The 27,881-nt window shown below is 48.7% G+C and overlaps 1 protein-coding gene and 1 long non-coding RNA gene across 5 annotated transcripts in view; one reads left to right on the forward strand and one right to left on the reverse strand.

Moving 5' to 3' along the window:
• Nucleotides 1–27,558, forward strand: LOC139796264 (uncharacterized). Its single transcript, XR_011725912.1, has 4 exons — nucleotides 1–269; nucleotides 13,063–13,209; nucleotides 24,677–24,819; nucleotides 25,397–27,558. It is a non-coding gene; the product is annotated as an uncharacterized lncRNA (long non-coding RNA).
• The window catches only part of ADAMTS3 (ADAM metallopeptidase with thrombospondin type 1 motif 3), a 149,493-nt gene continuing 124,089 nt past the window's right edge, over nucleotides 2,478–27,881 (reverse strand). For 3 of the 4 annotated variants that reach the window (XM_071744174.1, XM_071744173.1, XM_071744172.1), the window contains 17 exons: nucleotides 24,751–24,834; nucleotides 23,522–23,678; nucleotides 22,289–22,394; nucleotides 21,231–21,374; nucleotides 20,415–20,547; nucleotides 19,876–19,989; nucleotides 18,870–19,015; nucleotides 17,802–17,977; nucleotides 17,191–17,324; nucleotides 16,578–16,701; nucleotides 13,134–13,214; nucleotides 11,458–11,621; nucleotides 9,912–10,077; nucleotides 9,051–9,183; nucleotides 8,742–8,949; nucleotides 7,834–7,951; nucleotides 2,478–5,056 (listed from right to left, as the gene is read on the reverse strand). In XM_071744174.1, coding sequence (XP_071600275.1) covers nucleotides 4,476–5,056; nucleotides 7,834–7,951; nucleotides 8,742–8,949; nucleotides 9,051–9,183; nucleotides 9,912–10,077; nucleotides 11,458–11,621; nucleotides 13,134–13,214; nucleotides 16,578–16,701; nucleotides 17,191–17,324; nucleotides 17,802–17,977; nucleotides 18,870–19,015; nucleotides 19,876–19,989; nucleotides 20,415–20,547; nucleotides 21,231–21,374; nucleotides 22,289–22,394; nucleotides 23,522–23,678; nucleotides 24,751–24,834 — 2,769 coding nt within the window. In that variant the 3' untranslated portion in view covers nucleotides 2,478–4,475. Of the gene's footprint in view, nucleotides 5,057–6,287; nucleotides 6,432–7,833; nucleotides 7,952–8,741; nucleotides 8,950–9,050; nucleotides 9,184–9,911; nucleotides 10,078–11,457; nucleotides 11,622–13,133; nucleotides 13,215–16,577; nucleotides 16,702–17,190; nucleotides 17,325–17,801; nucleotides 17,978–18,869; nucleotides 19,016–19,875; nucleotides 19,990–20,414; nucleotides 20,548–21,230; nucleotides 21,375–22,288; nucleotides 22,395–23,521; nucleotides 23,679–24,750; nucleotides 24,835–27,881 lie in introns of all 4 variants that reach the window. The other variant, XM_071744171.1, reaches the window with a different exon arrangement.

The following is a 27,881-nucleotide window of genomic DNA, read 5'->3' on the forward strand; positions in this document are numbered from 1 at the left end:
CGAGCGGGGCCTCCCAAGGGATTCGGTTTCCCCCCGACCCCATCTCACGCTTCGTTTTTCTCCTCCGGTGCCTGCAGGACAGCAGCGGGACCGGGGGCCTCCCCCAGCACCACCAGGGAGGGAGCACGAGCCGGGGGCCCAAATGAGCTCACGCGCCCTCCGCCTGCGCGCACCTGAGCGGGCCCCGCCCCGCATCCTCACTGCCCGGAGCGGAACCGGGACCGGCGCTGCGGATGAGGAGCTGCGGTACTGAAACGGGCGGTGCAGCGGTGAGCGGGGGCTGGGGCTGTGGGCGGATCGGTACCGGGCCTCGCGGGCGCGCGGTGCCGGGCCCTGTGGTGCCGTCGGGGCCGTCCCGGTCCGTGTCCGCCGTTCCCCGAGCGGGTGCCAGGCCCCAGTGGACTCGGGGGGTACCTCAGCCCGGCCTCGCCGCTCCCCTCCCGGTGCCGCGGGCGACAGCAGCCGCTCCGGCGACTGGGCCGGGACCGGGTCGGGTCGTGGGACCCACAGCGATGAGTTTAGCGTGAAGAGGGAACCCGCGCTGCTTCGGTGGGAACAGTCGCTGGGTCCCTGCTGCGGTTCCCTCCTGCAGGGTGTCAGCTCCGCTTGCCCCGGGCAAGGCTCCTCGGTGCTCCCGCAGGATGCAGCTCACGCGTGTCCCCGTGGGACAGGAGCGCTCAGGTTGCAGCTCTCAGAGGTCACGGCGGGGCAGAGGCAGCAGCAGGCAGCTCACCTTTCATCAGTGCCACAGGCAATTTCACACCCGCTCCCTGCACCCAGGGCAGCCCGGGGCTGAATGCATGAACTGGTATTCTGCAGCACCTCACAGCAAAGGCTGAGGCTCCTGTAAAGACATCTTTACCCTTTCCTGCCTCTTTGCCAGTTCAGGTGGGTGAAAGCTTTGCATTTGCCTGCCCAGGTGTTTCTTGGAGTTTGAGTAACTTTGCTTTTATCCCTGCTGAGTGCATCGGGGCACATGGGGAACACCTGAGTGGTTCTCACCCACTGCCAATGGAGACTGAGTGAGTCACTTAGGGCTTTCAAAATGCATTTTTCTGAGGCTCAGAAAGCACTCCTCAGGTTTTAACAGATTTCCTGTGCTCCTGTTATTTCGAGTGCTGCCTTTCCCAAGTCAGGGCAGCACGTGGCTGGTTGAGAGCATGAACCTCCTCAGGTGGTGCTGGAATAGCTGGAGCTGCACCCTCCTCAGTGTGATCAGTGTGGAATTCCAGGTATTTGGGTCCAGGACCTGTGCACTATGAAGCACATGAAATGTTTATTTAAATGCACTGCCATAATTGTGCTTCCTGCAATACTCATCCTGTCTTCATGTGAAATGCAAAGCAGCCATCCTGAAAGGAGGGGAAGGGGGAGCTGCCTCCTCCCTGCAGAGTCCAGCACTCCTCTTTCTACAGGGTAAAGCCCCTGGAAGAAACCAGGCCTGGGCTGCATTCTGTTGGTACCAATTTACCAAAGCCTGAACTTCCTTTGTGCATTTTAAAGACCTGAAAAGGAAAAGGACTTGTGTTTTGACCTCAGAGGCTCCCAACACACTTCAGCTGCTGGGATGGCTCCCTTAATGACAATTAAAATGCTGACAGCCTTAAACTGTGCTCACAAGTACCTCCCAGACTTTTTTAAGGAGTCACCAGCTGAATGGTGTCCCAGGAAGCCTTACCCCTGGCCTGGCAGGAGTTTTCAGCAGTTTTAACAAGCTGTCATCTCTCAGAACAGACACCTGGGGGGGGTCTCCTCCCGGGGCAAGCCCAGCCCAGCCTACAGCTCCTGCCAACTGCTCAGTGGGGCTGCTGAGCACTCTCAAGTGGTGCTTCAGTGCAGCTTAATCATGGGTTTTTTTTAAGACTCTTGCTTGCAAGATGTTAATTCTCTACAAGAATGTGAATTCAACCAGACACTTCAGATTTACTTGCCCAGCTTGAAACTGTCAAGAACCCACTTGGAGAAGGGAACTCTTGGCAGGATGTATTAAAACACAAGTTTGGCTGAGACCAGAAGCCAAACTGAGTGGTACAAACTTCTCTTGTCAACACACTGGGCTGGAAATTTGGCCTCCTCCTATTAATTTTGCTTGGTGTTTTTTTTTTAAACATCATTTGGAGTTTTTTATGACATCACTTAGCATGAAAATCAGTAATTACAGACGAAACACCAAAATATTGCTGGCAGATCCCAGGGCAGCCCACCACAGCAGGGGCCTATGCCCCACCATGTGTTTGCAGCACAGGGGGAGGCTGAAGCCCTTGCCTGTCCCCCCCCCATTCCTCTGCAACTTGTGCTCTCCCATGATAAAAGCAGCACAACTGCTAGTCAAAATGAAGCTAAATATTGAATTCAAATATTTATTTTTTTTTGTGCCAGGTGGTAAAAGTCATACCTGCTGCCCCTTCCTTTGGCACAGCATGACTCATAAAAATGAAAAGCCTGACCCCCCTAAGTGAACCAAACCCAACCAAGACTTGTTATGGTAAAGGTTTTATTGCTGCCTGCTTCCCAGTACAACAAACAGTCTCAGTAGTGTACACTTGATAGGAGGAGGAATCAGCTTTTAGAAAAGAAACCAAAAAGGTACCAGGATTATCTACACCCACATTGTGTATATGTGAAGGATAAAGAGAGAAAAGAGAATTTGCCTTTTGGGGAATTTCAAAGGAACACACACACCCTATTTGTCTGTTTGAGGCTCAGGCACTGTCTGCACCACCTGTTTGATGCTCATTTCTTGGCCCTTCAAAAGCCCTGCAGAAAGGTAGCAGCAATTCTGTAGAGGTGCTGAGTCAGTCCCTCAGGGGGGAGATGCCACCAGCAGGAGGACAGATGTGTCCTGCAGAGGGTGACCTCACACTCTAGCCCAGCAGGAGGAACCTACCTGGCTGATCACCTGACAACAGTTTTCATCCTTGGTTCTTCCCTGTGACTCTGCAAATCCACTACAGGTGGCTCAAGAATTTCATCCCTGGGGGCCTAATCTACACTGCAGCCTTCCAGAGGCTCCATCCACTGCTCCTGGAATGGGCCATCAGGAGGACTTCCACAGGGAAGCAGAAATTGCACATGAAACTGGAATAACCTGTTTAGAAATTAAGGATACCTGTAATAAGAAACTGGCATGAGACTTTTTTCCTTTTTAATAGAATAAGATCAACAATTTCTCTACAGTAGTTTAGTTAGCTTAAATTTCTGTTCTATCCATATGACATAGCATGTACAGGTACCTAATTCCATCTCTCTATTTCATCTTGGCAAAAAGGAATAGTCAACTGCCCTTAGTGTAAATATTTAGTACATAAAATACTATCAAGAAATCAACTCTTAATAAATATCTTTAGTTCTCAACCCTATATACAAGTACTTTACAGCAACACACAGGAGGGAGTGTGGTTGGGTGGCCTGTGACCAGGATGGTTAGTGACATAAATTAGGAGTACATTATTGCAGTCAGATGCATTGTGGTTGTGGAGCTGTGGAGGTGAACCATGCCCAGAAATAAATATCTTCCTCACCTTTAAATCAATGCTTCCAGTAGGAACAAAACAAAATTCTCATGCAAGTCTTGCCACAGCTTGCTCATGTTGGTGCCTGTGTCCACCTCCATGGGGCTTTTCCAGCTTGGGAAATGACCAAGAGCTCACCTAGACTCAGACCTGGAGGTTTACACCTTTTTTTTCCCCCTCTCTGTTTCAAAAGAAAGCATCACGTTGTTGATACAAAAACCCCAAACCAACCAACCAACAAACAAAACCCTTTCCAAGTGTCAGCAGATGTAATTCATCCAAGTCTGGAACTCCTCCTTTTATGAGAATGAATGCTGCTTGAGAGGTCACCTCTGGGGATGTGGGTAAGGCAGAACTCCATGGCAGGCACCTCGCAGTTGTCCAGAACACAGCATAGGTAAACAGTTGTCTGACAGCACAAAAAAACTCCTAAAAATAATACTGATTTTCTGCAATATACAGTATTTACACACTGGCTGCAAATGTGCTCATCCAATATCCATTTATAGAGATAAATTAGCAAAAAAAAAAAAAAAAAAGTCTTACGGGTTCAGCTGTTCCACTGCCAAAGTCTTTTGTCAGTGTAAACGTTGGTCTCACAGCCAGGGCATCTTCCACATCTGAGTGTTGGGAACCAAACCCAGTGAGGTGAGCACTGAGGTCAGGGCCACCTTTCTGTACCAGAGCTTGCCCGGTGCCCTCAGCAGCTCCTGCTGACTGCTGGGATGGATACTCTTTGGTGGTGTCCTCCCAAGTGCTCAGGCTGGGCAGGGGAGGAGGAGGTGACCAGAAAGTGAACCAGCACTTCTTGTTCTTTGTATTTACAAGGGAAACGAGGTGATGACCTGCAGTGTCCTGCTGGTGGAAAGCAGCGTGCACCAAAGTCTCCAGAAGAGAGGAAATGAAACCCAAAGCACCAAACAAAGCCTCTTCCCATGGCTGTCCCCCACAGGGTGGTCACACTCATCTCTCCACAGAGGAGGACCTGGAAGGCCACCTCTTCTCAGCCTGCTTCTCACTCCTCCTTGAGGTTCTGGTTGGAGATGGAGCCCCAGCTGTGGTGTTAGGAGCTGGCAGCAGAGGAGCAGCTGCTGCCAGCATCAGGGCTGGGTGAGGAGGGCTGAGGCTGCTGCTGTTGGCAGGGAGCTGCTGGAGCAGAGCAAGCAGCCTGGGAGCCTTCCTTGCCTGAGGAGCTCTCCACTGGGGGAACTCGGCACCTCTGGGCTTGGTGTTGGCCAGGGAGATGTGTGTGGCTGTGTCCTCTTCTGCAAAAGGGAGCCTGCCCAGAGGGCTCCTCCCGGGCAGGAGCTTTGGGTGATGGGGTGCTGCAGGGGTTGGCACCATCACGGCCCTTGGCAGATGGCTCTGATCAAACACAGCTTCCTCTTCAGTCCCTGCAGGCTCAGTGAGGAAAGGGGGGGGCAGGGTGCTGCTGCGCTTGCTGCAGGACTCACAGCACAGCTTCTTGTAGCCTGGGATGGAACAGTAACGAGCAAGCACCTCCATCTGACAGAAGATGGACTTGTCTCCCATGCAGGGCTCATCTGCAAAACAAACATCATGTTGTTTGCAACCTGGTGAAGGGCACCAAGATGCCTGGGGGACACTGAGCTGGGCATGGACAAAGTTCTGTCTGTGTTTCATCAGTGATGGGACAACCTGAGATGCTTCTGCCTCTGGCAGAATGTTTAAAATAAAATGTTATAGTGGGCTAAAGGTTTGTTTGGATAAAGCCCAACTGTAACTGGAGAACTGATGGAAAAGTTTTAACAGATTGTTCAGATGTAGGATGCCTTGAAGTTAAGTGTGTGGCATCTCATTCAGTCAGGGAAAAGATCTCAAAGAAGTCAAAGATCTATTAGAAATCCCCAAAATGTCAGTGTTTCTTTGAGCATTTGCTGGATGTTTGCTCCACCAACAGAGATGCAGAGGTGACCTTGGACAAGGCAGCAGTAACACAAAGTGAACCCCTGCAATGGAGGGGATCCCTTCTACCACTTGTCCTCCACAACAGTTAGAATTATGCAGTCAGCATTTTACTGAGCAAGGCAGGGCAGGTAACACCACTTACTGAGCTCTGAAATTAAGGGAGCTTTCTGTCCTGTGACACTTTTGTCACCTGTGTGCAGATGCTGCCTCACCACACGTCACCACCCTGCCAGGCAACTGAGCTTCCCTATTTTAAAGTGTTAACTGCAGCCCAACCTTTTGATCCGAGGAAATCTGCTTAATTCCAGGGAACTCAGTGAAATGACACACATGCACCTCAGTGGGGCTGTTGGTTTTAAATAGCAAATTACATGGGTGCAGTGGGAAACATAAACATTTCCCTTGCTCCTAATCCCAGTGTGCTCCCCTGGACAGATGGCTGTTGGTTCTCAGCAAAGCCAGCATTAACCTGCAGCTTCACACAGGGACACAAGGAGGCTACAAGACTATTTCCAGCTGGCACTGAGCACAGGGAGTTCAAGGGCTGCATTCATAATTCAGCTAAACTAGGAAAGCTAATATTGAAAAGACAAATCTTTGCATCATAGATAGACCATGCAAACAGGATGGCTTAAAGCAACAAACCAAAAAGAAAAGGAAGGACCAAACAGTAGTTTTTGCCTTTCCATGGTGACAAAGCACCTGCTTTTCTCTCACTGCTAATTTTTTGATGGTGGTTTGTGATGGTTTTGATTGCACAACTCGAGCAACAGAGCAAAGATTTGTTTTTGTACTTCTCTACGTGCAGCAGCTTCTGCCTGCCCCATCTTGGAGCTGTGTACTCACATAATCCCTTTTTTTTATTTTTTGCTTTAATTCTGCACACCCTAATGGACCATTTCCTAGCCAGTGTGTCAGGGCTTGCCTCCTCCTGCTGCAGGCCATGGAAAGCCTTCTCCTCCGTGCAATTTGTTACTCGCTTCCCAGGAACTAAGAGCAGAAGACAAAAGAAAGCATTTTGGCTCCCTTGGCACTGTGTAGGAGGTGAAGCTACCAGGATATAATTGAAATCAACTACAAAAATGTTCCCAGTGGATTTGGGACTGCCCCAGCCCATGCAGAAGACATCCCTGTAACTCGAAGCACATTGCCTGGTGAGAAATCAGGCTGAAAGTTGGCATTTAGGGACTAACACTTAAACCAAACCTGCTTTCTCCTGCAGCCTGCATCTTGTGTTGCAAAGCAGGGATAGTTTTCACCTGCTGACTTAAAAAAAAAAAAAAAAAAGACTTTTGGAGGATCTGTTCCATACAGGTTCTGCGGTGGAACTTGCCCAGAAAATCTTTCTTCCAATCTGGCACAGCCACAGCTGCTCAACTGACTGCTATGGACCTGCAGGATAAACTTCTGCCTCCTGTTTCTTTCTAGTCATAGAGACATCAAAATCTTAAGTGGAATATCTACAGGAGTTGTCCTCATTCTTCTAGAAACTCAGCTCAACCAAGGCACGTGGTGGAAGAGCTGGCAGCTCTGCTCCCATACACAGACTTCTGTTTTTTTCATGAAATGGAAGAGAAATGCTATAGGGTGCCAGGGAGTGCAAAAGCAATCCCCAACTGCAGCAGATATTCCTGACAGCTCCAGGGAGATGAGGGAGAACCTTCTGGCCCTTCACTCCCTGAGGCAGGGGAGATGGGGTGCATGCTGAACACCCAAACCCCAGCAAGCATCCACCAGGGCCTGGACAAGGGTGTCCCATGGAGGGGGTGTCAGGTCCTACAGCCAGGAGCTCCCAGCATTACCTGTGGTGAGAGGCACAGCACTCTGTGTGCTGCTCAGTTCTGAAAGGCAGGAACCCAACACTGCCCTCAAGTGCTGCTTCAGGTACAGGTGCTTCGAGGGGATGGTTAAGGCACAAGATCAAAGTATTTTTATCACCAGTGAGAGCCGGGAGTTTAAACCTCACCCGTTTGTAGAGCTGCAGACAGTGATTTGCTCCCCCCTAGTGGATACAACGCTTTGTAACTGCTCCGGGTTCTGTCCCTCCTCAGACAGGAGCAGACACCTCCACAGAGCTGAGGCCAGTGGTTACAATCCTGCTGGGGAAAAACTCCAAGAGCTCCTACTCCATTTTTAATACCAGCTGGCAATCAGTGTCAGGACCACCACGAGGGCTTTCACAAAACCAAATAAAGCCCAAATCTGACTGAGACATGGACCCAAAGGAAGAAAGGTTTTGTTGTCATAAGAAGGCTTAAAAAAAACTTTCCAGAAAATTCTACAGGAACAATGTCATGAGGATTCCCAGGAACCTCATTAATGCTCAGGATGTTCCATTTTCTATTTATGTTTTTAATTCCCTGGTAATGAAGGTTGTCAGAGGTTCTCTTACCATTGCAGGGAGGCAGTTTACAAACCCTGACAGATTCTGGCTTCTCCCCATCGCAGCGGTCCCCGGCGCGGCAGGAGATGTGCCGGCTCTCTGTCCCCTCCCCACAGGTCACAGAACACTGGGGAACAGAACAGGACAACTCAGGACATTCAGCTCTGGCACCAATGGGCTAAAAATTAATGAGTCTAAAATAACCCAGGGTCAGGCAACTGGTTTTGCAAGCAGATGTTAGGGAAGGCTGATGTTATGGAGGGTATCACACAATCACCTTGGCTGGAAAAGGCTCCAAGATCATCGAGTCCAACCATGCCCTGGCACAGCAAGAGCTTCACCAAACCCCAGCCCTAAGCACCATGGCTCTTGGACTCCTAAATCCCTGCTGGGATGGGGACTCCACCACTGCCCTGGGCAGCCCATTCCATGCCTGAGAACCCTTGCAGTGAAGAGATTTTTTTCCTAATATCCAACCTAAACCTGGCACAACTTAAACCCATTTCCTCTCGTCCTATTGCTGGTTACTTGGGAGAAGAGACAACACCAACCTCTCTGCAACCTCCCTTCAAGTAGAGAGCAACAAGGTCCCCACTTCCCTCAGTCACTCCTTGTACAATGTGCCCCCAAACCCCTCACCAGCCTCACAGCTCTCCTCTGGACAAGCTCCAGGATCTCAATGTCTTTCTTACACTGTGGCTCCCAGAACTGAGCACAATTCTCAAGCTGTGGCCTCACCACAGGGGCAGGATCACTTCCCTACTCCTGCCAGACAGTTTTTGGCCCAGGCCACACATTTGACACATCTTCCTTCTTGGCCACCTGGCCACGCTGCTGCCTCACCTCCAGCTGCCCCCTCTGCTCTCTTCCCCAGACTCCAGCCCAGGGAGGTTCCTCAGGCAGAGGGAGTTCCCTACCTCAGCCCAGGGCCCAGCTTTCCACTGTGCGGGGCAGGGCAGGCGGTTGCAGGGCCGGCGGCTCTCGGGCCGCTCCCCGGTGCAGTACTTGAAGTGGACGGAGCGGTTGCCCCCGTCGGGCAGGGGCTGGAGGCAGCGCACGGTGCGGAGCTGGTAGCCAGAACCCCCGCAGGTTTTGGTGCAGTATTCCCACTCCTCTGCTGCCCACCTGGGGGAAAACAAAAAAAACAACCAGGAAGGAGTTACGCTGCCACAGCTCAGCCTTCCGTAGGTCGAGCTGCCTGCTCCCTCAGGAGGGGACAGACTCACAGGGGCTGTGTGCACTCCTGCAGGTTGCACATCCTCCGGATGGGTTTGGGTTTCTTGCTGGCTTCACAGAAGCTGCGATGGACCATCTTGTTGTCACTCTTCCTGCGGCACCCGTACTTGGTGTACTGGAACCCTGGAAAAGGGTTCAGGAAAAAATCAGGGAAACCCCCACATCCTCGTATAGAATTTTTGTTGTTTAAAGTCAAGTTTTGTGGCTTACTGAATGGCTTCAGGTGACAGGTGTTTGGGAAGTATTTAAATATGCTCACAATTGCATCAGCTGTCAGGCCCGAGATGGGTGCAGAGCACCCTGAGGATGCTGTGACACTGGGACAGGTTTTTAAGGCTGGAAGGGGCAGCTGTGATCCCTTCACCTCCTCTCTGTAGCACACACAAACCACAGCACTGAGAGAGCAGGAATTCCCTCCAGACCATCAAGCAGCAGGTCACCAGCTGCCCTGGGAATGATCCCAAGGCTCACGTGAGGGCTGTTCCAGGACACATCAGTTGCTTGGCTGTAGTAAGAGTTATTTGGACATCTGCACTCCCCACTCCTTGCTCAGAGCCACACACACACCAGGAAGCCTCAGGAGCATCTCAGCCTGAGTTTTGTACTTCCAAAGCAGCTTTGGGTGCTGAATTTCAACACCCAAAAAGGACTTCTCTCTCTCAAGGCAGGAAGTGTGATACCTTCCAACACTCAGGCATTTCAGATATTTTAAATTTAGGCACCCAAAAATACCAAACTGCTTTTTAAAATACAAGGCGGGCTCAGATTTCTAAAGCATTCACTAACCCTGCCACCTTTTACTCTCCCACTTTTGGTATCAGTCACTCATTACTCTGGGGTCAGCTGGTTACCTCCCCCGCAGGGTTTGGAGCACTGTGACCAGCTCTTCAGGGCCCACTCAAAGGTGTCTGTGTCCTCCTGCAGGACGTTGTTGCTGTTGATGGTGGGCACTGAGTCCTCGTGAATGATGTACTTGTAAGTCAGGCTGGATCTGGTGTCGTTGTCCCGAGGGATGATCTATGAATAACCAAACATCAGTGGTGCTGCAAAACCACACCTCTGATTGATTCCTTTGCAATTAAAGAAACCACCTCCTGGCTCTAAGGGGAGACATGGAAACTGGTGGTTAACTGGGGAAAAAAACTGGGTTTTGTCTTCATGGTTAGAACAAACAATAGCAAGATCAGTGCTGAGCCATTTAAGAAGTGTTTCTAGGCTGGCAGGGTAAGCTGGCCCCACAGGACACCATCATCTCAGGGTGAAAGGATGGTGCAACCACAACATTTCATAGTTACAGGATGTCAGGGGCTGGACCTTTAGAGCTCATCCAGTCCAACCCCTGCCCAGCAGGATCCCCCAGGGCAGGACACACAGAACACATCCAGGGGGGGTTGGAAAGGCTCCAGAGAAGGAGACTCCACAACCTCTCTGGGCAGCCTGGGCCAGGGCTCCCTCACCCTCACAGCAGAGAAGCTTCTCTTCAATTTGGGGTAGAATTTCCTATGTTCTAGCCTGAACCCATTGTTCTTTGCCCTATTAGTGGGCAGCACCAAAAAGAGATTGGCCTCATCCTCTTGACACCCACCCCTCAGATACTGACAGACATTCCTAAGATCCCCTCTCCAGGCTGAACAGCCCCAGGGCTCTCACTCCTCCTTCCCAGCAGAGATGCTCAAGTCCCCTCCTCACCCTCCCAGCTCTCTCTTGGACTCTCCCCAGTAGATCCCTGCATCTCTTGAACTGGGGAGCCCAAAACTGGATCCAGTATTCCAGGTGTGGTCTCCCCAGGGCAGAGTAGCAGGGGAGGAAAACCTCTCTGGATCTGCTGGAAACACTTTTCCTGATGCCCCCCAGAACACCATTGGCCCTCTTGGCCACAAGGGCAAACACACACACACACAGACACACACACACACAGACACACACACACACAGACACACACAGACACACACACACACAGACAAACACACAGACACACACACAGACACACACACACACACACAGACACACACACACACAGACACACAGACACACAGACACAGACACACACACACAGACACACACAGACACACACAGACACACAGACACACACACACACACACACACACAGACACACACACAAACACAGACACACAGACACACACACACAGACACACACAGACACACACAGACACACACACAGACACACACACAACTCTTGGCTAAAGAGCAGGACTGCCCTCAGAGTTGCTCTTTTCTGGTCCACTCAGAGTGTCCCACTGCTGCCCAATGCCCTCCTGGGCTTGTGAGTGCCCCAGCCCCACTGCAGGGCCAGGCAATGGTGAGGACAGGGCTTTGGCCACGTGTCTTGTCTCAGCCCAAGCCCAGCAGGTTCCCACTCCTGAGTGTGACACCTACCAGCACCACCACGGCGTCGTGCAAGGGCCCAGCAGTGTGCAGAGTCTCAATGTCCTCCTCAATGCTGTACTCCCACTCCACACCCAGGTCGATGAAGGATCGGGATCTGGCCTCCTCCCCTTTCCCATTCAGGATGTAGTGTCCTGTAGCTTGGTTCTTAATCGCTAAAAGGATGGGAAACAGTGGCAGCCGTGCCTCCCTGCACCCCCCAGCAGCTCTGGTGCCTCCAGCCAGCCTGACAGCAGACACTCCAGAAGGCCTTTTGCAAACCAGCCCAGCACACCAGCGAGTGGTGGCCTCCAAACTCCAGTCTGATGGAATCTGATGCACCCAAATATTGGCTTTGGTTTTGTGCCTCCTTGTCCATGGGAATGAGATCTAGGTACAGGGCTAGAGACAGGCAGAAGCACCTCTTCCCAGGCACTCTGCACCTCCCAGAGCAGCACGGGGAGCAGCAAGGAACTTCAGAACCCCCCTCCTCCTCTGCATAAGGCCCAAACTGGTGTTACTGGGATTAGTACAACAGGCCTCTCAGCAGACTTGCAGTGTAGTTCTTTTGTCCATGAAAAGGACATTTTTCATCACATTTCACTTTCTTTTGTGTATATTTGCACATACCAGATGCTAAAACTAGTAAGCAAAGGGCTGGGACATTTTAACCCCTGGGAAAGTGCTTGGATTTTAATTTCTGCACCAAACCTTCCAAGTCAGGCAGCATGGGGATTATCATGCTCCTTATAAGCCAATATATTAGAAATCTGAAAGGTGGACTCTCATTCTTTTTCTTCCCTCCACCTTTTTCTTACACACCATAAACCATGGTTAAAAAAATGATGCAGAAGCCTTGCAAGTTCCTGTGCTACAGTAATCCAAAAGCAGGAGCTCTGCAGTACCACAGCCTCTGGCTGCCAGAGCAAAGCTTCTCTGAGAGTTACTCTCAGGCTGTGCTTGCTCCAAAATGAAGCTCTTGGACCACAAAAGCCAAGTAAGTTTCCCCCTTTGACATTATCACAGTTGAAACAATTTCCTCCTTTTTTTTTTTTTTTTTTTTTTTTTTTTAATTTCTTTCCTATTTCTACTTCTTTTAGTAGCTAACCCAGTCTGGCTGGAGGGTTTACAACTCAGACACTGCCCGAGCACATGAGGGGCTGATTAAAAGGCCATTAAAATCCATGGAAGGTCTCACCATTGTACTGGGAGCCAAAAATCCCTTAAGCATTAAAAAATGGTAAGCAGTAAGACACAAATTGCTTGAGAGCAGTATGAACTGTCCTGTGTGAGGAAAATCTGAAATTAAGTGGACTGCAAATATATCACAATCTTCTTTCCATTAAAACAGCTGTTGCTTACCATCTGCAGCAAATGAGAATTAAAGCCACTGAAATCTGATTCACATGACAGAATACCCAGTTTTCCCCTGGCAGTGCCCATGAAATGTGAGTGGTGACAACCTTTTGTTAGTAAACATGCAGACTGGGGGCTGGCTTCAACCCAGGAGTCAATGTTGGTTTGCTGAGCTGGTGCTGTGGGACTCAGCCCGTAACATGCAGTGTTGAATACATGTATTTACTTGAAACACTTGATGTTGGTTATCTCATTTCTCAGGTTCTGTTTGCATGACTGCCCTGTGATGCTCAGCATGCCTGGAAGCTAAACCTGAGAAGAGAAACACTTACCAAGAAAGTGAGGAGAAGCCTCGTCTTCTTGGATAAACACATGTCGAGCACCAGGAGGGATATCAAACATCTTAAGGTACCCTTTGGCATGGGGAGCAGTCAGTGGAGAAAGCAGGGATGGGGAGAAAAAGTAATAGCCATGGTTAGGAGCAGGCTGCATGACCCAGCTTCTTGCAGGAGAGGGCATCCATCACCAGCTGCAGGCAGGGGCAGAGAGAGAGGGAGCAAATAGCTTTGTAACAGGGCTGACAGGACCTCCTGGGCTTTCTTCTCTCTCAGGGAGGAACCAGTTACAAATCTATTTGTCACCTGACCAGCTACACTGCTCTGGGCCACATCAATTCAGGCAAAACTCAGGCAAACCCAGGTTTCCTATGTTCCTTGGCATCCCTGGGAGAAATGCAATGCTTCCTGAGTGTCCTTTCCAGTCACTCATCAGCCAGGCTCTAGGTTCCAGCTCACCTGCTGGCATCACAGATTTTAATGTGACAAGTGAGTCTGCTTACTTCTGAGACATCCCAGACTGCAGAGTGCAGAGTGTCACTGCCCATCAGCACAGGTTTGCCTGTATGCAAGTTAACCCAAACTGAGCACTTGCACAGAAAAGGCATCAGCTACATTGCTACTGCAGAAATGATGGGGCTGCCCAAGACCACAGAATCACACAACATTTAGGTTGGAAGAGACCTCCAAGCTCATCCAGTCCAACCTTTGACTGACACCAGTCAACTACTAAACCATGTCCTTAAGGACCAGGTCCAAATGCCTTTTAAATGCCCCCAGGGATGGTGACTCCACCACTGTCCTGAGCCATTCCAATGCCTGACAGCCCTCTGAGTGAAAATATATTTCCTAACATCCAGCCTAAACCTCCCCTGGCACAGCTTCCATCCATTCCCTCTGCTCCTTTCACAGTTTACTAAGGAGAAGAGGCTTTTTCCCTCCTTGCTCCAACATCACTTGAGGGAGTTGAAGGAAGCTACAGGGTCTCCTCCACAATTAAAAGTAAAAAGCTATTCCCAAAGAAAGGGATTCTTGTATTAAATTTCAGCTATTGACCAGTCCAACAGGTGATCAGTGTACCATTGTGTAAGCACTGTCATCAGGGAGACTGAAACCCCTCCTGGGAACCTGTCCACAGGGACTGCTGTATCAGGCTGTAAACAAGAGCACTGGAAGCACTCCCAGTGCATGGCATACTCATATTTCCTTTACATTTTTTTTACAAGATCCAAGTGAAAAAGAAGAGCCAGGGACATGTAAAGCCATGGCCTTGGCTGAAGAGTGCCTGAGCAACAAACGTTGCCAATCTCCTCACCCCCAGCCCTCTGAGCATAGGAAACACAAAGCTTTTGCCTGGTTTGGAGCTATCTATCTGCAGCAAGCCTTCTCCAGTTGCTGTGGATGCCTCTCTTCCTGCAAGCCCTCCAGACTTACCCAGGGTGTTTTTAGACTCCTTTGTTTCAGAAAGGGAAACATTGCGAGCTCCTTTGGGCAGGGTGAAGGCTCCTCTTGTCTGCCCTTAAACAGAATGCCTGCAATTAGTGCCAGGGGAGCCACTCTTGGAGTTTCATTGACTGTTTGTCAGCCAGATGGTCTTTACAAGTGGAAAGTGTAAATTAGGGTTGGTATTTAAATGCTTGGAAAGCAGAATGAAGACACATCTAGCAAATTTTAATAGTCAATGAAAGTCAGAGCAGTGGAGATTCAGGTGGGGTGGTTTTAAGGTGGATACTTGCAGATTTCATTTTCCAGAAACTTGAACTCTTTTTGGCACCTCTTGCTTAAATGTTTTCCTGTTGGAAGAGGTCAATTAATCTTTTTAATGACTAGATTGCCAAAGTCACTGTAAAACAAAAAGCATTTCATAAACACTTCTCCCCCTTTCACAAACATTTGCAGAGAGGTGGTTGGTGAGCAGCAGCTTTGCCTCCAGCACAGGCTGTCACTTTGCACTGCTCTGCTCTCCAGACAGGGCAAGCACTGACAAACACTCAGCCACACACCCTCACCCCAGCAGGTAACACCATGGCTCTCAGTGCCCCACGGGCAGAAGTGCTGAGCCAGGTGGGGTCAGTAGCATGTTTTAGTCTGTGCTTGAGTCCATTAAGTATAAAGTCTGGTTTTGAATGATTCTTGCATTATTCCACGTCCAATCCATCAGCCTCCAGGGAACCATCCCTTCCAGAAAGGCTCTCTGCTGTAATTTGAGCATTACAAACTGTCAACTTTTCCTGTTGGTTTGTAATCATTAAGTACCTCCAACAGACTACTTTTATTTCCAGTCGCATTCATTTATCTTTCTCCAAGTTTAGTTTGCCTGCTCACTGTCCAAATCTCAATACTCAGGCTGCAGCAGAGCTTCCCTTGTGGCAGCAACTACCAGCCTCTAATCTCCTTGTGCAGACAGTGACACTCAGACCCTTGGCCTTGCTCTGCTCCATCTGAAAACAGTTCTGTCAGACAGATGTTTCTGACATGACTGCTCCCCCTCACACAGGAGATGCACTTTCCAGGGAGCTGCCTCACACTGGAAAAAAAAAAAAAAAGCAGCAATATAGGAAGGACTTAAAACAGAAAATAGTCACAGAAAAATGTGCAGGGTAATCCTGCTTTGGATCAGTAAGTAAATCCAAGTCTGAAGAAGTCCAAGGAGATCTTGAATTATTACTGCTATGAAATGAGTTGCAAAATACCCCAAAGTGTTGTCTGAAAGCTTCACCCAGCTCATTCTCAGCTCTGAGCTGGCAGAGTGCTACCCTGGGTTCCCCTGTATCCCACTCACTCAGCTTGCAAGGCATGAGAAATGAGGATTCCTGCCAAAACATTTTTTAGATTTGCTTCAGAATTCAGCTGAATTTAATTTTTAGTTTATTTATCTGATTGATGGCCTGCAATTTCTGACAGTATAATTTTTCAAAAACCTAATTTGACACCTGGAGGCTCATTTGATATGCACAGAATTCAGCCTTGCCTTTGAAACTCTTGAGTTGAGGTTTGAGGACAAGCTTGTCAAAAGCTTCATCTTTAAAGAGAGAAAAAAATGTTTCCTCTAGTGCTACAGGCAGAGGCTGCTACACTTGGTGTCAGGCAAAGCATCTCCATCTCCTCTGCACTTCTCTGTGTGAAGAACAGCTCCTTTTGTTTAGCAGAACTCGCACAGAAGTTGCCTGGCTGGGCTTCTGCATTTCTAAAGCAGAACTGACCATGCCTGGCCTGGGGGATTGCTCAGGGCACTCAGTGTGAAGCTCTCAGCAGGGAGGAAGAGCGCACTGCTTTCAGCAGCTCACGTCCTTCCCAGGACTGACCTGGCTGTGCACACCAGCTTACAACTCGTGTTTTGCTACCCTGAAGCAGGTGGCATTTCTGACCTGTCACCAAAAGCAGCTGGTACAAGAGAAACAACAGGACCTGCCCCCCAGATGCACGGAATGTGATTCCTACCGAGCTTTTTGGGGGTGCGGGTGAAGGTTCCCTTGACGGTTCGGCAGTGGGAGTTGTCCCCGCCACAGACACCACATTTATCTTCAGCCTTATTGGAGCCAATCTCCTTGTCACAACCCACTTTCTGCAGAGGAGCAAGGAAAGAAGAGAAGGCTTTGTCAGTGCTCGTCAGGTTTAGTTATGGTGGGAAGCCATGGCAAAATTAATGCACAGAGGAAATTACCTCCCAGCACCCATCTATTTTATACAAAGACAAATCACTCCCAAATCTGGTCAGGGAGAATCTTTCATGTGGGAAGTGGCTTTATATTCACTGTACTTCAAGACCAAGAAAGATGGGAAAAGACAGAAAAAACAGACACAAATCTTCTCAGACACAAAACTAAGTGCAAAAAACCAGGCAAATGAAACAATCCACCGAAGCAGAGTGTTTCCATGGAACAGGGCTGTGCCATCTCCCTGGTTTCATTTAAATCTCAAGGAATTATGAGGAATCTAATGCTGCAAATATTCCATTTAGAAATATCCATCTCTGCACTGCTGGCTGGGCTGTTGTGATTCCAAGCATTTGGAATGCTCTGCAGCCCCAGGGCACGGGGAAGCTGCCACTCACCACACACTCCCCACGGACACAGATGCTGTAGGGATCCTTGTAGGAGCAGCGAGTCCCATCGTGTGCCAGCTGCTTCATGTAAGCAACATCTCCTGTTTCTTTGGACTGGCAGTACAGGTGGCACCTCTTGTTAGCTGGGTGCAAAGGAAAGAAAAGGCACTGCATGAATCCAGATGTGCTTCAGAAACACAGCCCACTGTGGGAGCAGAGAGAACATGGCAGAGATGGAAAGGACCTCTAACAGAGAGCTGGGGAGGGGAGAGCAACGATTCTGCTTTTCTGGGACTTGTGGGCCTATCATTTGAGCTCTTCTTGCAGGACTGGGTGCTCACTGTTCTGAAAGCAGCTTTCCCTCCCATCCCATTGGAGCAGGTCTGAGTTTACAACACCACAGGGATACAGAAAAAGAGGTCTATGAGACAATGGTGCTACAGCCAGGTGGAAAAAAAGAGGGGTTTGCTCTCTAACTTCCTTGATCTTTTTTCTGAAAATACCATCTGGACATGTGCTGCCTGGGTAATGCCTGACTCTGCACGCCTGATGACCAAGACCCCCCCAAGCTCTGGGAGACTCCAGGACTGATGTGTGAGAAAGCAGCCAAGAGAACTCACAGTCAGGGTGCTCGTAGGGCAGCCAGTGGTGTTTGCTGCTCTGGTACTCGAAGTGGGAATTGCGCTGCTGGCACTGCTGAGCTCTGAAGTCCTCAAAGTGCTTTGGACACTCCTCTGTATTGCAGAGCTGGAACTCAAAATTGACACCAGCACAATCTTCCCCTCCATTAATGGGCCTGGGAAGAGAACATTCGAGAGACTCTACAGCCCTCTGGGTGTCTGTCTGGAGAGATTTCTTCTGTCTGAGGGAAAAATCTCCAGTCTTGCAAAACGGGTGTGTGAAGGGACAGAAATGGGGACAGAGCAGTGACACTGCACACACACACACACACACACACACACACACACACACACACACACACACACACACACACACACTTGCAGTGTAACCTCTGGGCTGATCCATGTGTCCCCATGGCCCATGCTGGAGTGCAGAGGTGACACACCTGCACATATTTGCTGCCAAGAGGCAATTTACAGGAAGAGAACCTCTAAGTTTGTCCTGCAGCTTGCTGAGCTCTCACAACACATATCCTTCACTTTCTTATATGTCAGATAAATCCTTAGGATGGCTTTCCACAAGCTTTTCTCTAGAAATTCTTGGATTCTCTAAAAATCATCGAATCATAGAATGGTAGGGGTTGGAAGGGACTTTTGGAGATCATCTATCTAGTCCAACCCCCTGTCCCAGCAGGATCCCCCAGGGCAGGACACACAGAACACATCCAGGGGGGGTTGGAAAGGCTCCAGAGAAGGAGACTCCACAACCTCTCTGGGCAGCCTGGGCCAGGGCTCCCTCACCCTCACAGTGAAGAGGCAGAGAGAGCCAAGACACATGTGCTGTGGGAGGAGGAGACCTCTGTTCATCTGCCTGGGAACTGACCAGAGGAAACAGATTTCACTGGTGCAAGCAGCAGACAAGGTATCACTTTCCTTGCTAAAAAGCGACCCTTGCCAAAAATGATGCTGTCCCCCTGCACAAATCCACCTTTTAAGGGGCTGGAACCCAAGCTGGACGTTGGCAGAGCCCACCCCAGCTGTGCCATGTCACCTCCTCACCAGACCTACATGGGGTTGTTGCACTGGCGTGTTCGGAAGCGAACTCCGGTTCCGCAGGTCCGGGAGCAGGACCCAAATTTGGTCCAGGGTCCCCAGTTGCCATCCTGCTTCAGCTGGTTCACGTTCTTCCACATGCAGTGACCTTTATAGCACCACTGGGAGGAGGGGGCAAGGAGAACAGGTGAGACCAGAAAACAAACCCACACCATCACAGTAAAGTTAATTGTTTCCTCTGAGTCTAAGCTGCTGCCACCTTCCAGAAAGGAATTTTCATACTCTGCTTATTAGCAGGATGAAGTTTTCTTTCCATTTTTTTTCTTTTTTTTCCCCTCATGCAAGCCAAATATCACACTTGATACATGTAGGCTGGAACAGAGGGCTGGTCACTGGGCAGGGTGTTGCTTTGCTGATGGCTAGGGCACACTCAGGTGGTACAAGTGGCTGTCCTGTACCTCAAAATACATGGAATTTGCAAACCAAACATTTATTTGAGTATAATTTGATAATAAAAAATTAATAAGGAGCGGGACACCCACTATAGGGGACATAAAAAGGGAAAAACAAAGAGCTAATCCCAAGCCTGCACAAACATTTAGCCACAGGATGCCTGGACCACAAGCACTAAGGAGCAGTCCCACAGTAAGGGCATTATCTGCTGCTGTGCATTCCTAAAGACACTTTGCAGATGAGACAAGAATTAAAATCAACAACAACAAAAAAACCCAACAAACCCACAAAAAGGCTATAGAAGAGGCTGAGAATGAGTTACACCTCAACTGGGGTTTATTGGTCCAAACTTTACTTCCTACTACTGCATCAAACCTTGCAGAGGCTGCAGAATAGCCCCATGGGGGGGCACCACTCCCTCCCTTTCCCTTCCTGCAGCTCCACCCAGGGGACACCAGGCAATTCCCCATTTTCCTCTCTCCCCTGCAACCCAAAGGAATGCATCAATTGGATTTTTTTGTTGTTGTTCTTTTTTTTAATGCAAGCCTAGGGAAAACAGGATACTCACTTTTCCAGGGGCACACTCTGTCCCATCGAGGGGAGGCCCTTTCTTGGTCTTACAGAAATAGGGGTTGTCTGGGTGGCTGCACCACAGCTGCTTGCAGGGGTCAAAGGTTCGGAACTGGAAAGCAGAATATTTATGAGATGAAACTCAACATTAGATTATTAATACCTTCCAGGTAAGGATATGAGCTGTATCACATACATGGCTACCAGGAAGTGTGGTAGCCCCAGAAAGTAAAGGGCAGTGAAGAAAGAAAAGTGATCCCCTGCATGCCCCAATCCTGCTGGTGAGAAGAAAGGAGGAGACCCCCAGAAGTGGGAGGAAAATGAGCTTTTTTGACAGGTCTGTGTCACGCAGGCTGTGTCACCCACCTGACCAGTAACCCGAATGCCTGGGTCTCACCCAGAAACCTCTTGCCTCCTTCCAGAGCTGTTTAAATTACTCCATGAACTGCTCTTTGCTCAGGAGAGAATGCATCACTGCAGCTGTTACCTGAGGCCTGAGCCCCAGCCATGCTGAGGGAAGGTGTGCCCGGGACGTACCGCTGTGCACATCTTGTAGCCAACCCCAAAATCAAAGCGGCACTGCTCATCCATGGAGTAATTGATGCCTGGCAGCTCGGGCAGCTTGGGCCAGTCATGTTCAAAAGGGTCATCCAGGAGACAGTCGTAAGAGCTGTGGGAAAACACACAGAAGGAAAAAAAAACATGAAAAGATCTGCAAGATCAATGTACTTATCCTTACTGAGGCAAAACTCCTTTTCTCTGTAGGAAATGTGGGTCAGCTCATGAAGGTTTCACTCAGTTTTGACTGGAAAACCACCGGAGAAGGAAGCCTGAATAAGACCTGGATGAGGAAAATGACTGAAGACAGTCAGACCTTGGAATGGTCTCCCAGGGGAAGGGGTGGATTCACCCACTTTGGAAAGTTTGAAGTCTCAGCTCTCTGGGGTGCTGAGAGATCTCAGATAAACAATAATATCAGAAGGGTTGGAGCAGGGGATCCTTGAGGTCCCTTCCACCCTGGCACTCTGGGATTCTGTGAAGAAGTAGATACATGGAGGGAGACCAGGGCCAGAAGAGCTTCAGACACAGGCATGCATGCAGCCTTCTCTCTTCCACAGCATTTTCTAGTTTCTGAGTTCAGGGCTTCACCCTGCCAAGTTCACAGTGTAACTCCTTGAGTAATCCAAACCCTTGGGAAAACACCAGCTCCCTGACACCAGACCTCCCAGAGACTCCTGCCAAGTTCGCGAGGAGGCCGTGGGCTCAGAGCACAGCCCGAGGTGAGGAAGCACCCCTCCTGCTCTGTACCTTTCCTCAGAGAGATCAGAATGCCCCAGGTGCTGGGGTCCTTACTGTATGTATCTCTTGAGCTCCTGGCCGCTGCACCTGGACCAGTGGTAGCGGTGGAAGGCCGCCTGCACCAGGGGGGCCATGACGCTCCCCATCGCTGTCTCGTCCCCACATCTGTTCCCTTGCCCATCGTGCTCCATCCCCAGCCTGCAACAAAGAACTGGCATCAGAGCCCAGGCAGATCCTGCTCTTCTGCTGCTAAAGCCACTGTAAAGAAAACAGGGTCTTGTGCACGTGTAGTCATGCAAAATGAAATTGTTCTCTGCGTTGTGCAGGTGTCACCCATGGTCTGAGCTCATCTGTGGTGCCAGAACATCAGGACTCTCTGACTATTCTTATTCTTTCACTTCATTTGATTTGTTAATACCAGGACTAGATCTGTTAACACCAATACTAAACTAACTAGATGATGAGGAGACTTCCCTTATGCTTCACATAAAGGCAAAGAACAATTCTGGTCATTAGGGAGCAGTTCATCCAGACAGGGAATTGTTCACATTTGTGCACTCACTTATCCAGACACCAAGATACCACGTTACATCTCCCAAGAGCACCTCACAGCTCCAAGTGTGCACCCAGGAGAGCTCAACATGCAAGTGACCTGGTCACCTCCAGTCAGGCTGGGCTCCTCCCCAGGAGCTGCACAAGCAGCCTGAGCTACTTAAGGAAGACAAAAATCAGATCCTCAGTGCTTGTCAATAATTCACCCAGACAGCAAACAGAGATCTTTGCTTCCTCAGATACTCCCAACCTAATTTTACCACTCCTGAAGAGGTGCCAAATGAGAAGACAGAAGTTCAGGATGCTTAACAAGCTACTGTCTCTTCTGCCTGGCCCTTCCCGGGTTCCACTGTCTCACCCTTGAGTCAACAAGTTCCCCCTCCCTCTTCCCCTTCCCTTCTTCCCTCACTGAGCTCTTCATAGCTTAACCCACTGATGCATTCCAAGGGGATGGAGACAAAATTAGGGTGGCTTTTTCACAGCCACTGAAATCAAACCACATGAAAGCAAGCAGGACACAGCCCCTGTTTTGTGGGCAATCTTGTAAAAGTTGGACTTACACGTGGCCGGTTTCATGAGCAACAACAAAAGCTGATGAAAAGCCATCCTCGTGGTTGAGAGTGCAGCTGCGGACAGGGTGACACATGCCAGTCACAGGAGCATATCCTACCAAGAGAAATCATGGCCCATTCTTTTACCCATTACATTTATTGTAAACAAGACCCCCCACAGTAACCTTACTACCTGAGAAGAAGCTAGGATTGTCTTCTTTTGATTGTCAATTTCTTTCTGCCTTTGCAATTGCTGTTGAGCAGAGTAAGTAAGCAGACTCTGTCAGCTTTCAGGACTTACACTTTTACCACCCAAAGCACACAAGATTCCTGTTCAAGCAAGAGGCAGAGATTTTTTGCACCTTCACCTACATCCTGCCTGCTGCATGGTGCCTGTCTTTTCCTCAGTAAAAGCTAAAACCTTTCTGAGGACAGAAAAGTCTGCCTAACATCTCACCAGCTTTGCTCCAGGCATGTCAGCCCAGAGCTGAAGGAGAACTGAGACTCTGAAAGGTGAAGGGAGCATGGAGGTATCCCCCATAAATCTCTAAAACATCTCACACTGGACAGCCAAAATATGGTCTCACTCAGATGCTTTTTTTATCTCCACTGCCATAAACCACACTTTGTGCATTTAAGTCCCATTAGCAAGAATTTCCCAAGTCAGAAAGACTGATGCAGGAGTCAAGTACACTTCTATAAAAAGAAACCCGGAGGGAATGATACAAAAAGTAGAAGTGAGGTTGAATGCAAAGTGTGTTGAGTGTTCCTGGTGAACCCCTGCATCCCACACAAACTACTGGTGTTTGAAGAAAGTCAACAGCTATTTACTTACATGTCCCAAGTAAGAAATTTAATCTGCTAGAGCTAGATAGAAATGGCAAGGACTACTGTGGCAAGGTCTACTTGCTTTTTAGAATGGGTGGAAGTTCTTTCTCTCCTCAATAGAGCAATGAGTACATGCTCAGGCTGCCCACCTGGGCCTTTCTAAAGTCAGGACAGGGAGCAGAGCATTCTGATGAGTGCACAGGCTTTCCCCAGCAGGACCAGGTTTCAATAAGTCTTTAAAACTCATCACTTCTCCAGGTATTTGCTGAATAAAGGCCTAACTGCTCACTGCCATGAGCTCCTGTTGTCGGATGACCACCTGACAATGATTTTCAGTTGTTTCCCTCTTCTCTGGCAGAGGCCAGCCAAGAAACACCCAGTCCAGACAGTTTTTCTCCAGCTCAGCTGCATTACCTTGCATACCAGCGGGCCCAAAATCTTGCCTGGTTAAGAAGATGGCATGGTCGTGGTGCTCAGAGTGCCCAGGGTCTGACTTCTGCTGCTGATAGGCCCAGCGACAAACGTTCTCCAAGCTCCTGGAGGGATTCCCCCTTTCAATCAAGCTGATGGACTGCAAGAGCAACACGTCAGGCACAACAGCCCCCAGAGGCAGGAAATTCAGACAAGCTTTGATCTTCTCAGAGCATCAACCAGGTCCCCATGTCTCTCCTCCTAACACCCTGTCACTCTAAGCCCTGACAGCCTTCTTTCCTTTGGGAAAGGGCCACGTATGTTAACAGTGACCACACACAGGTACAGCCTTAGGGGTTTTTTTAAGATGGTTTAATGTTCCTGTCATCCGTGCAATTATTTATTGCCTTGCTGTGTGTAGCCTGGGGTGTGTGGGAGGAACACACAACTTGATGGTAAGATAGAAGAAGGACATTCTGATCTCTTTTGGTGGAACTTGCTCGTATGGGCACGGCCTGTGTGGGGCAGTGAGTAACCCAAACACACAGGACAGTGGTGCAAAACACCATGCTGCCACTCAGTGGCTGCTGACAAACTCACATTTCACAGCTGCTTTTATCAGACTTCTGTGCTACAGCATGTGCCTACAACTTAATTCCAAGACAAACATCCAACTGACCTTTTGACTTGCCCAAATTCAACATCTGAGTTAAACAAACAGGTATGAGCTTTATCAAGCCCTGAGCAGCACTACTGCTTTCCTCTCATCCTGAACAAGTTAACAAGTATTTGCTTCAAAACTGCCTGAGTGTATTTTGCCAGCAAAATCCATGTGCTGTAAAAAGCAGAGGGTACAAAGTGGAGAGGTGTGCTGTGAGCCAGTCAGGGGGTGTGTGCAGGATGAGACAAGGAGACAGCTACACTAGCAGGCTGCTTGCAGGGGCTGTGCCAGCAAGCTGTGTTGGTCAACCAAGATGATTGCTTCTACTCAAGTGATTAAATGCCCAGAGGACTCAAAAGGAATGCAGTATTCTGGCTGCAAGCCTGTCCTGTGCCTAAGTCACAAGGGGAAGGAGGGCACAAGCCCATTTAGCATTGTGCCAAGCAGGGAAAGCAGTTCTCTGGAACTCCCTGTGCAGCAGGCTTCTGTTTCCACAGCACTTCATGTGATGCACAGGAACTGTAATGACAAAGAAGACAAAGGCAGAGCACTGGCTAAGAAGTCTTCTTACCTTGGCATATCCCAACATGATCATCCGGACCAGCACAACATTTATGTGAACACCCAGGGATTCATCGTGGTAAATTTCATTCACCTGAAAATAGAAATATTAAAAGGAAAAAGTTACTAACGGGACTTTTCAGGCTACAGATATGTTGTTGTTATTATTACTATTGTTAATTTTATTTATTATTATATTATAATACCATATACCATTTACCACTAGATTTATTTATTAATAGCTATGAGGCTGGTGAGGGGTTTGGAGGGCACGTTGTACAAGGAGTGACTGAGGGAAGTGGGGATCTGGTTGCTCTCTACAGCTACCTGAAGGGAGGTTGCAGAGAGGTTGGTGTTGTCTCTTCTCCCAAGTAACCAGCAATAGGACAAGAGGAAATGGGTTTAAATTGTCCCAGGGAGGATTAGGTTGGATATTAAATAAAAACTTCTTCACTGCAAGAGTGGTGAGGGATTGGAATGGGCTGCCCATGGAGGTGGTGGAGTCACCATCCCTGGAGGTGTTCAAGAAACACTTGGATGTGGAGCTTCAGGAGATGGTTTGGTGGTTGTGGGAGTTGGATTGAGGTTGGACTCAATCATCTTAAAAGTCTTTTCCAGCCTTAATGATTCTATTTTATGTGCTTTTACCACTACAGACTTCTCAGCAGAGGATTCAAGTCTCCAATCATTTCCATGCAGTGAGAAATGCAGCTGAGGCTTCCCCTCATCACCTGCCCCTGCACATGGAGCCTTCTTAGCACATGGCAAGGTCCCTCTCAAGTTTAACAACCTTTGGAGTAGGGCCCGCAGAAAAAGTGATGGGGGAAAAAAACAGACTTTGATTTCAAGCCCTGCAAAAGTTTAATGTCACTCAGCTGATAAACAGAGGGAGGGGAATGAGGTTGTTCCTGCAAGCAAGGTCACAGCAGCACCTCCAAGTGTGCTGAGGGATTTAAGAGCAGAGAAAGTTTGCTTTAACAACAGACAAAACCATCACCTTCTGTCCCAGGTGCCACCTCTGTGGCTCCATCTGCCCACTGACTGCAGAGGAATTCCAGGTTCTGCTCTTTTTTGTTTCATCCCCCATTTGTCTCCTTGCAATCTGTTTACCCACACAGGATGAGCAGTTCAGTGGGGAGAGCGAGTGAGTGAGCCTATTTTTGTTAATTTTGTAGAAGATTCTGTAGCCAGCAGCTCCAACTCAAGGAAATGTTACCTTCAGCACAGGCTTGTCCTCAAAGCTCTAGGCTGGGAGGGCAGAATGTTGAGACACCAACATGAATGACAAGGCTGGGCTCCTGCACACATGCAGGCAGGTGTTTAGCTTTAAAGTGTGAACAGCACTCTTGATTCTACATGTAAGCTGAAAATCAATGGGCAAAGTGTTTTCAGATAACAGAAATGGTTTGGAAATTTTCATCTCAATGTTTTAAAGTCAACAGCACTGCCAGAGACATTAATTGCTGCTGTATACCTTACAGGGTCACAATAGCTCCAATTAGACTTCAGTTCTGCAACTCCACGAGTTCTGTTCAAAAAAATTCACCAGCTGCATGAAAACATTCACGTTTATGCTGGAAAAGTTTCTGGAAAGTAAAAAAGTAAACTCTGGAAAGATTTACTATGTTAAACACAAGTGCCAGCCTGAGAAAACACCCACCAGAGAGAACACTGCAGCTCTGCTCCTCACCGAACAACTGATGTATTTCAGGGTGGGTTTTATTTGGAGGAATTATTTTAGAAGCAACTAATAGTGCTGCCCTACTTTTTAGAGATCAACTAGAATTATGTGGTCACTTTTGTACTAAAAAGAGTAGTTGTGGAAGTTAAGTTAAGAACACGGAATTACACAGGGTCAAAAATTGTTCTGCTTGTGTCTGGTAAGGTGAGAAATGTCCTGCCACCAGAGTGTAAATTAGGGGGTCAAAACATCTGCATGCATCAATGAAGTTACTCATCCCCCTAAAAACAAAATAAATACTGTATTATGGGTAAGGAGAAATAAAATACCACTGTTCAGAGGCTGGCATATTTAAGCAGGATTTAGAAGTGTTGTTTTGTTGGGTTTTTTAAGTCATGCTGAACAGAAGTTCCCCCTTCCCCTCTGGGAAAAAGGTCACTTGAGCTGCCCAGCCTGTGGGACCTGGCACAACCATTTTAGATTTAAAAAAATGCAACAGACTGTCAGCAGGACTGTTTTCCAGGGAAATGGAACTCAGACTGTCTGTCTTGTGAAGCAATTATTCCAAAGTTCAGTTCTTCACCATCCCTGCAGTAGCATTGCCTTCAAGTAGCATTGTCTTCAAGATTTCTCCGCAACACCCACTTTTTTACCCCATTCTCTGCATATTGCCTTGGAGGGCTTCACTGCAGGATTCCCAGGAGGAGCAGCAGGTCTTCTGATGGAACACAGGGAATGTGGGGAACCTGCAACCTTTCCAGAAGGACACAAATCTAAACAAAAGTGCTAAAAAGGTCAGTGTAGCCTGCAGTGCTTCCAGACTGCTGGAACTGCCATTGCTGATAGTCTGGCAGGAAGGATGGGACTGTGACAAGAATAATTCCTTCTAAAAGGGGTGACAATCTTTCTTTCCTACAGCTTCTCCAGGCAGCAATGTCCAAGGCTCTGTGCTGAGAGCTGCTCCCAGGAGATGGAGCTGAAGGCATGTAAGAAAATGGGGAAGAGTTTTGGGACTGTAACTGCTCTGCTCTTCACAGAGTTACATGTTTTTGAAAAAACATTCTGAAATCATCTTCACTGAAGATCTGTTGTGGATGCTCATGAGGTATGTGGTAAAAATAAAACAATTCCCGGCAAGCAATGTATCAAGAACCTTTTGTTACTCCCATAAATAATAAATTTTTATTTCCAGCTTTCTGGATTCAGAGGTGAACTTGCTTCCACGTTTGCCCAAGCTGTGTTAACTCCTGTTTCCCACTCCTCAGCACTACAAATAACTGCTGCAGTTCAGCAGAGGGGGGTTAGGCTTTCACAGTCCTGCTGCACCCTCTTTCCCACTCCTCTGCCAGTTTGCACTCTATTTAATTTCCTGCTGTCCTGCAGGTTCCCCAGGGGATGCTCCACTGGGCTCAGGAAGGGTGCTGACACTATGGCAGGGCTTGGGAGATGGAGGCTACAGC

The sequence above is a fragment of the Heliangelus exortis genome, chromosome 4, assembly GCF_036169615.1.
Source record: "Heliangelus exortis chromosome 4, bHelExo1.hap1, whole genome shotgun sequence".
Classification (NCBI taxonomy): Eukaryota; Metazoa; Chordata; class Aves; order Apodiformes; family Trochilidae; genus Heliangelus; species Heliangelus exortis.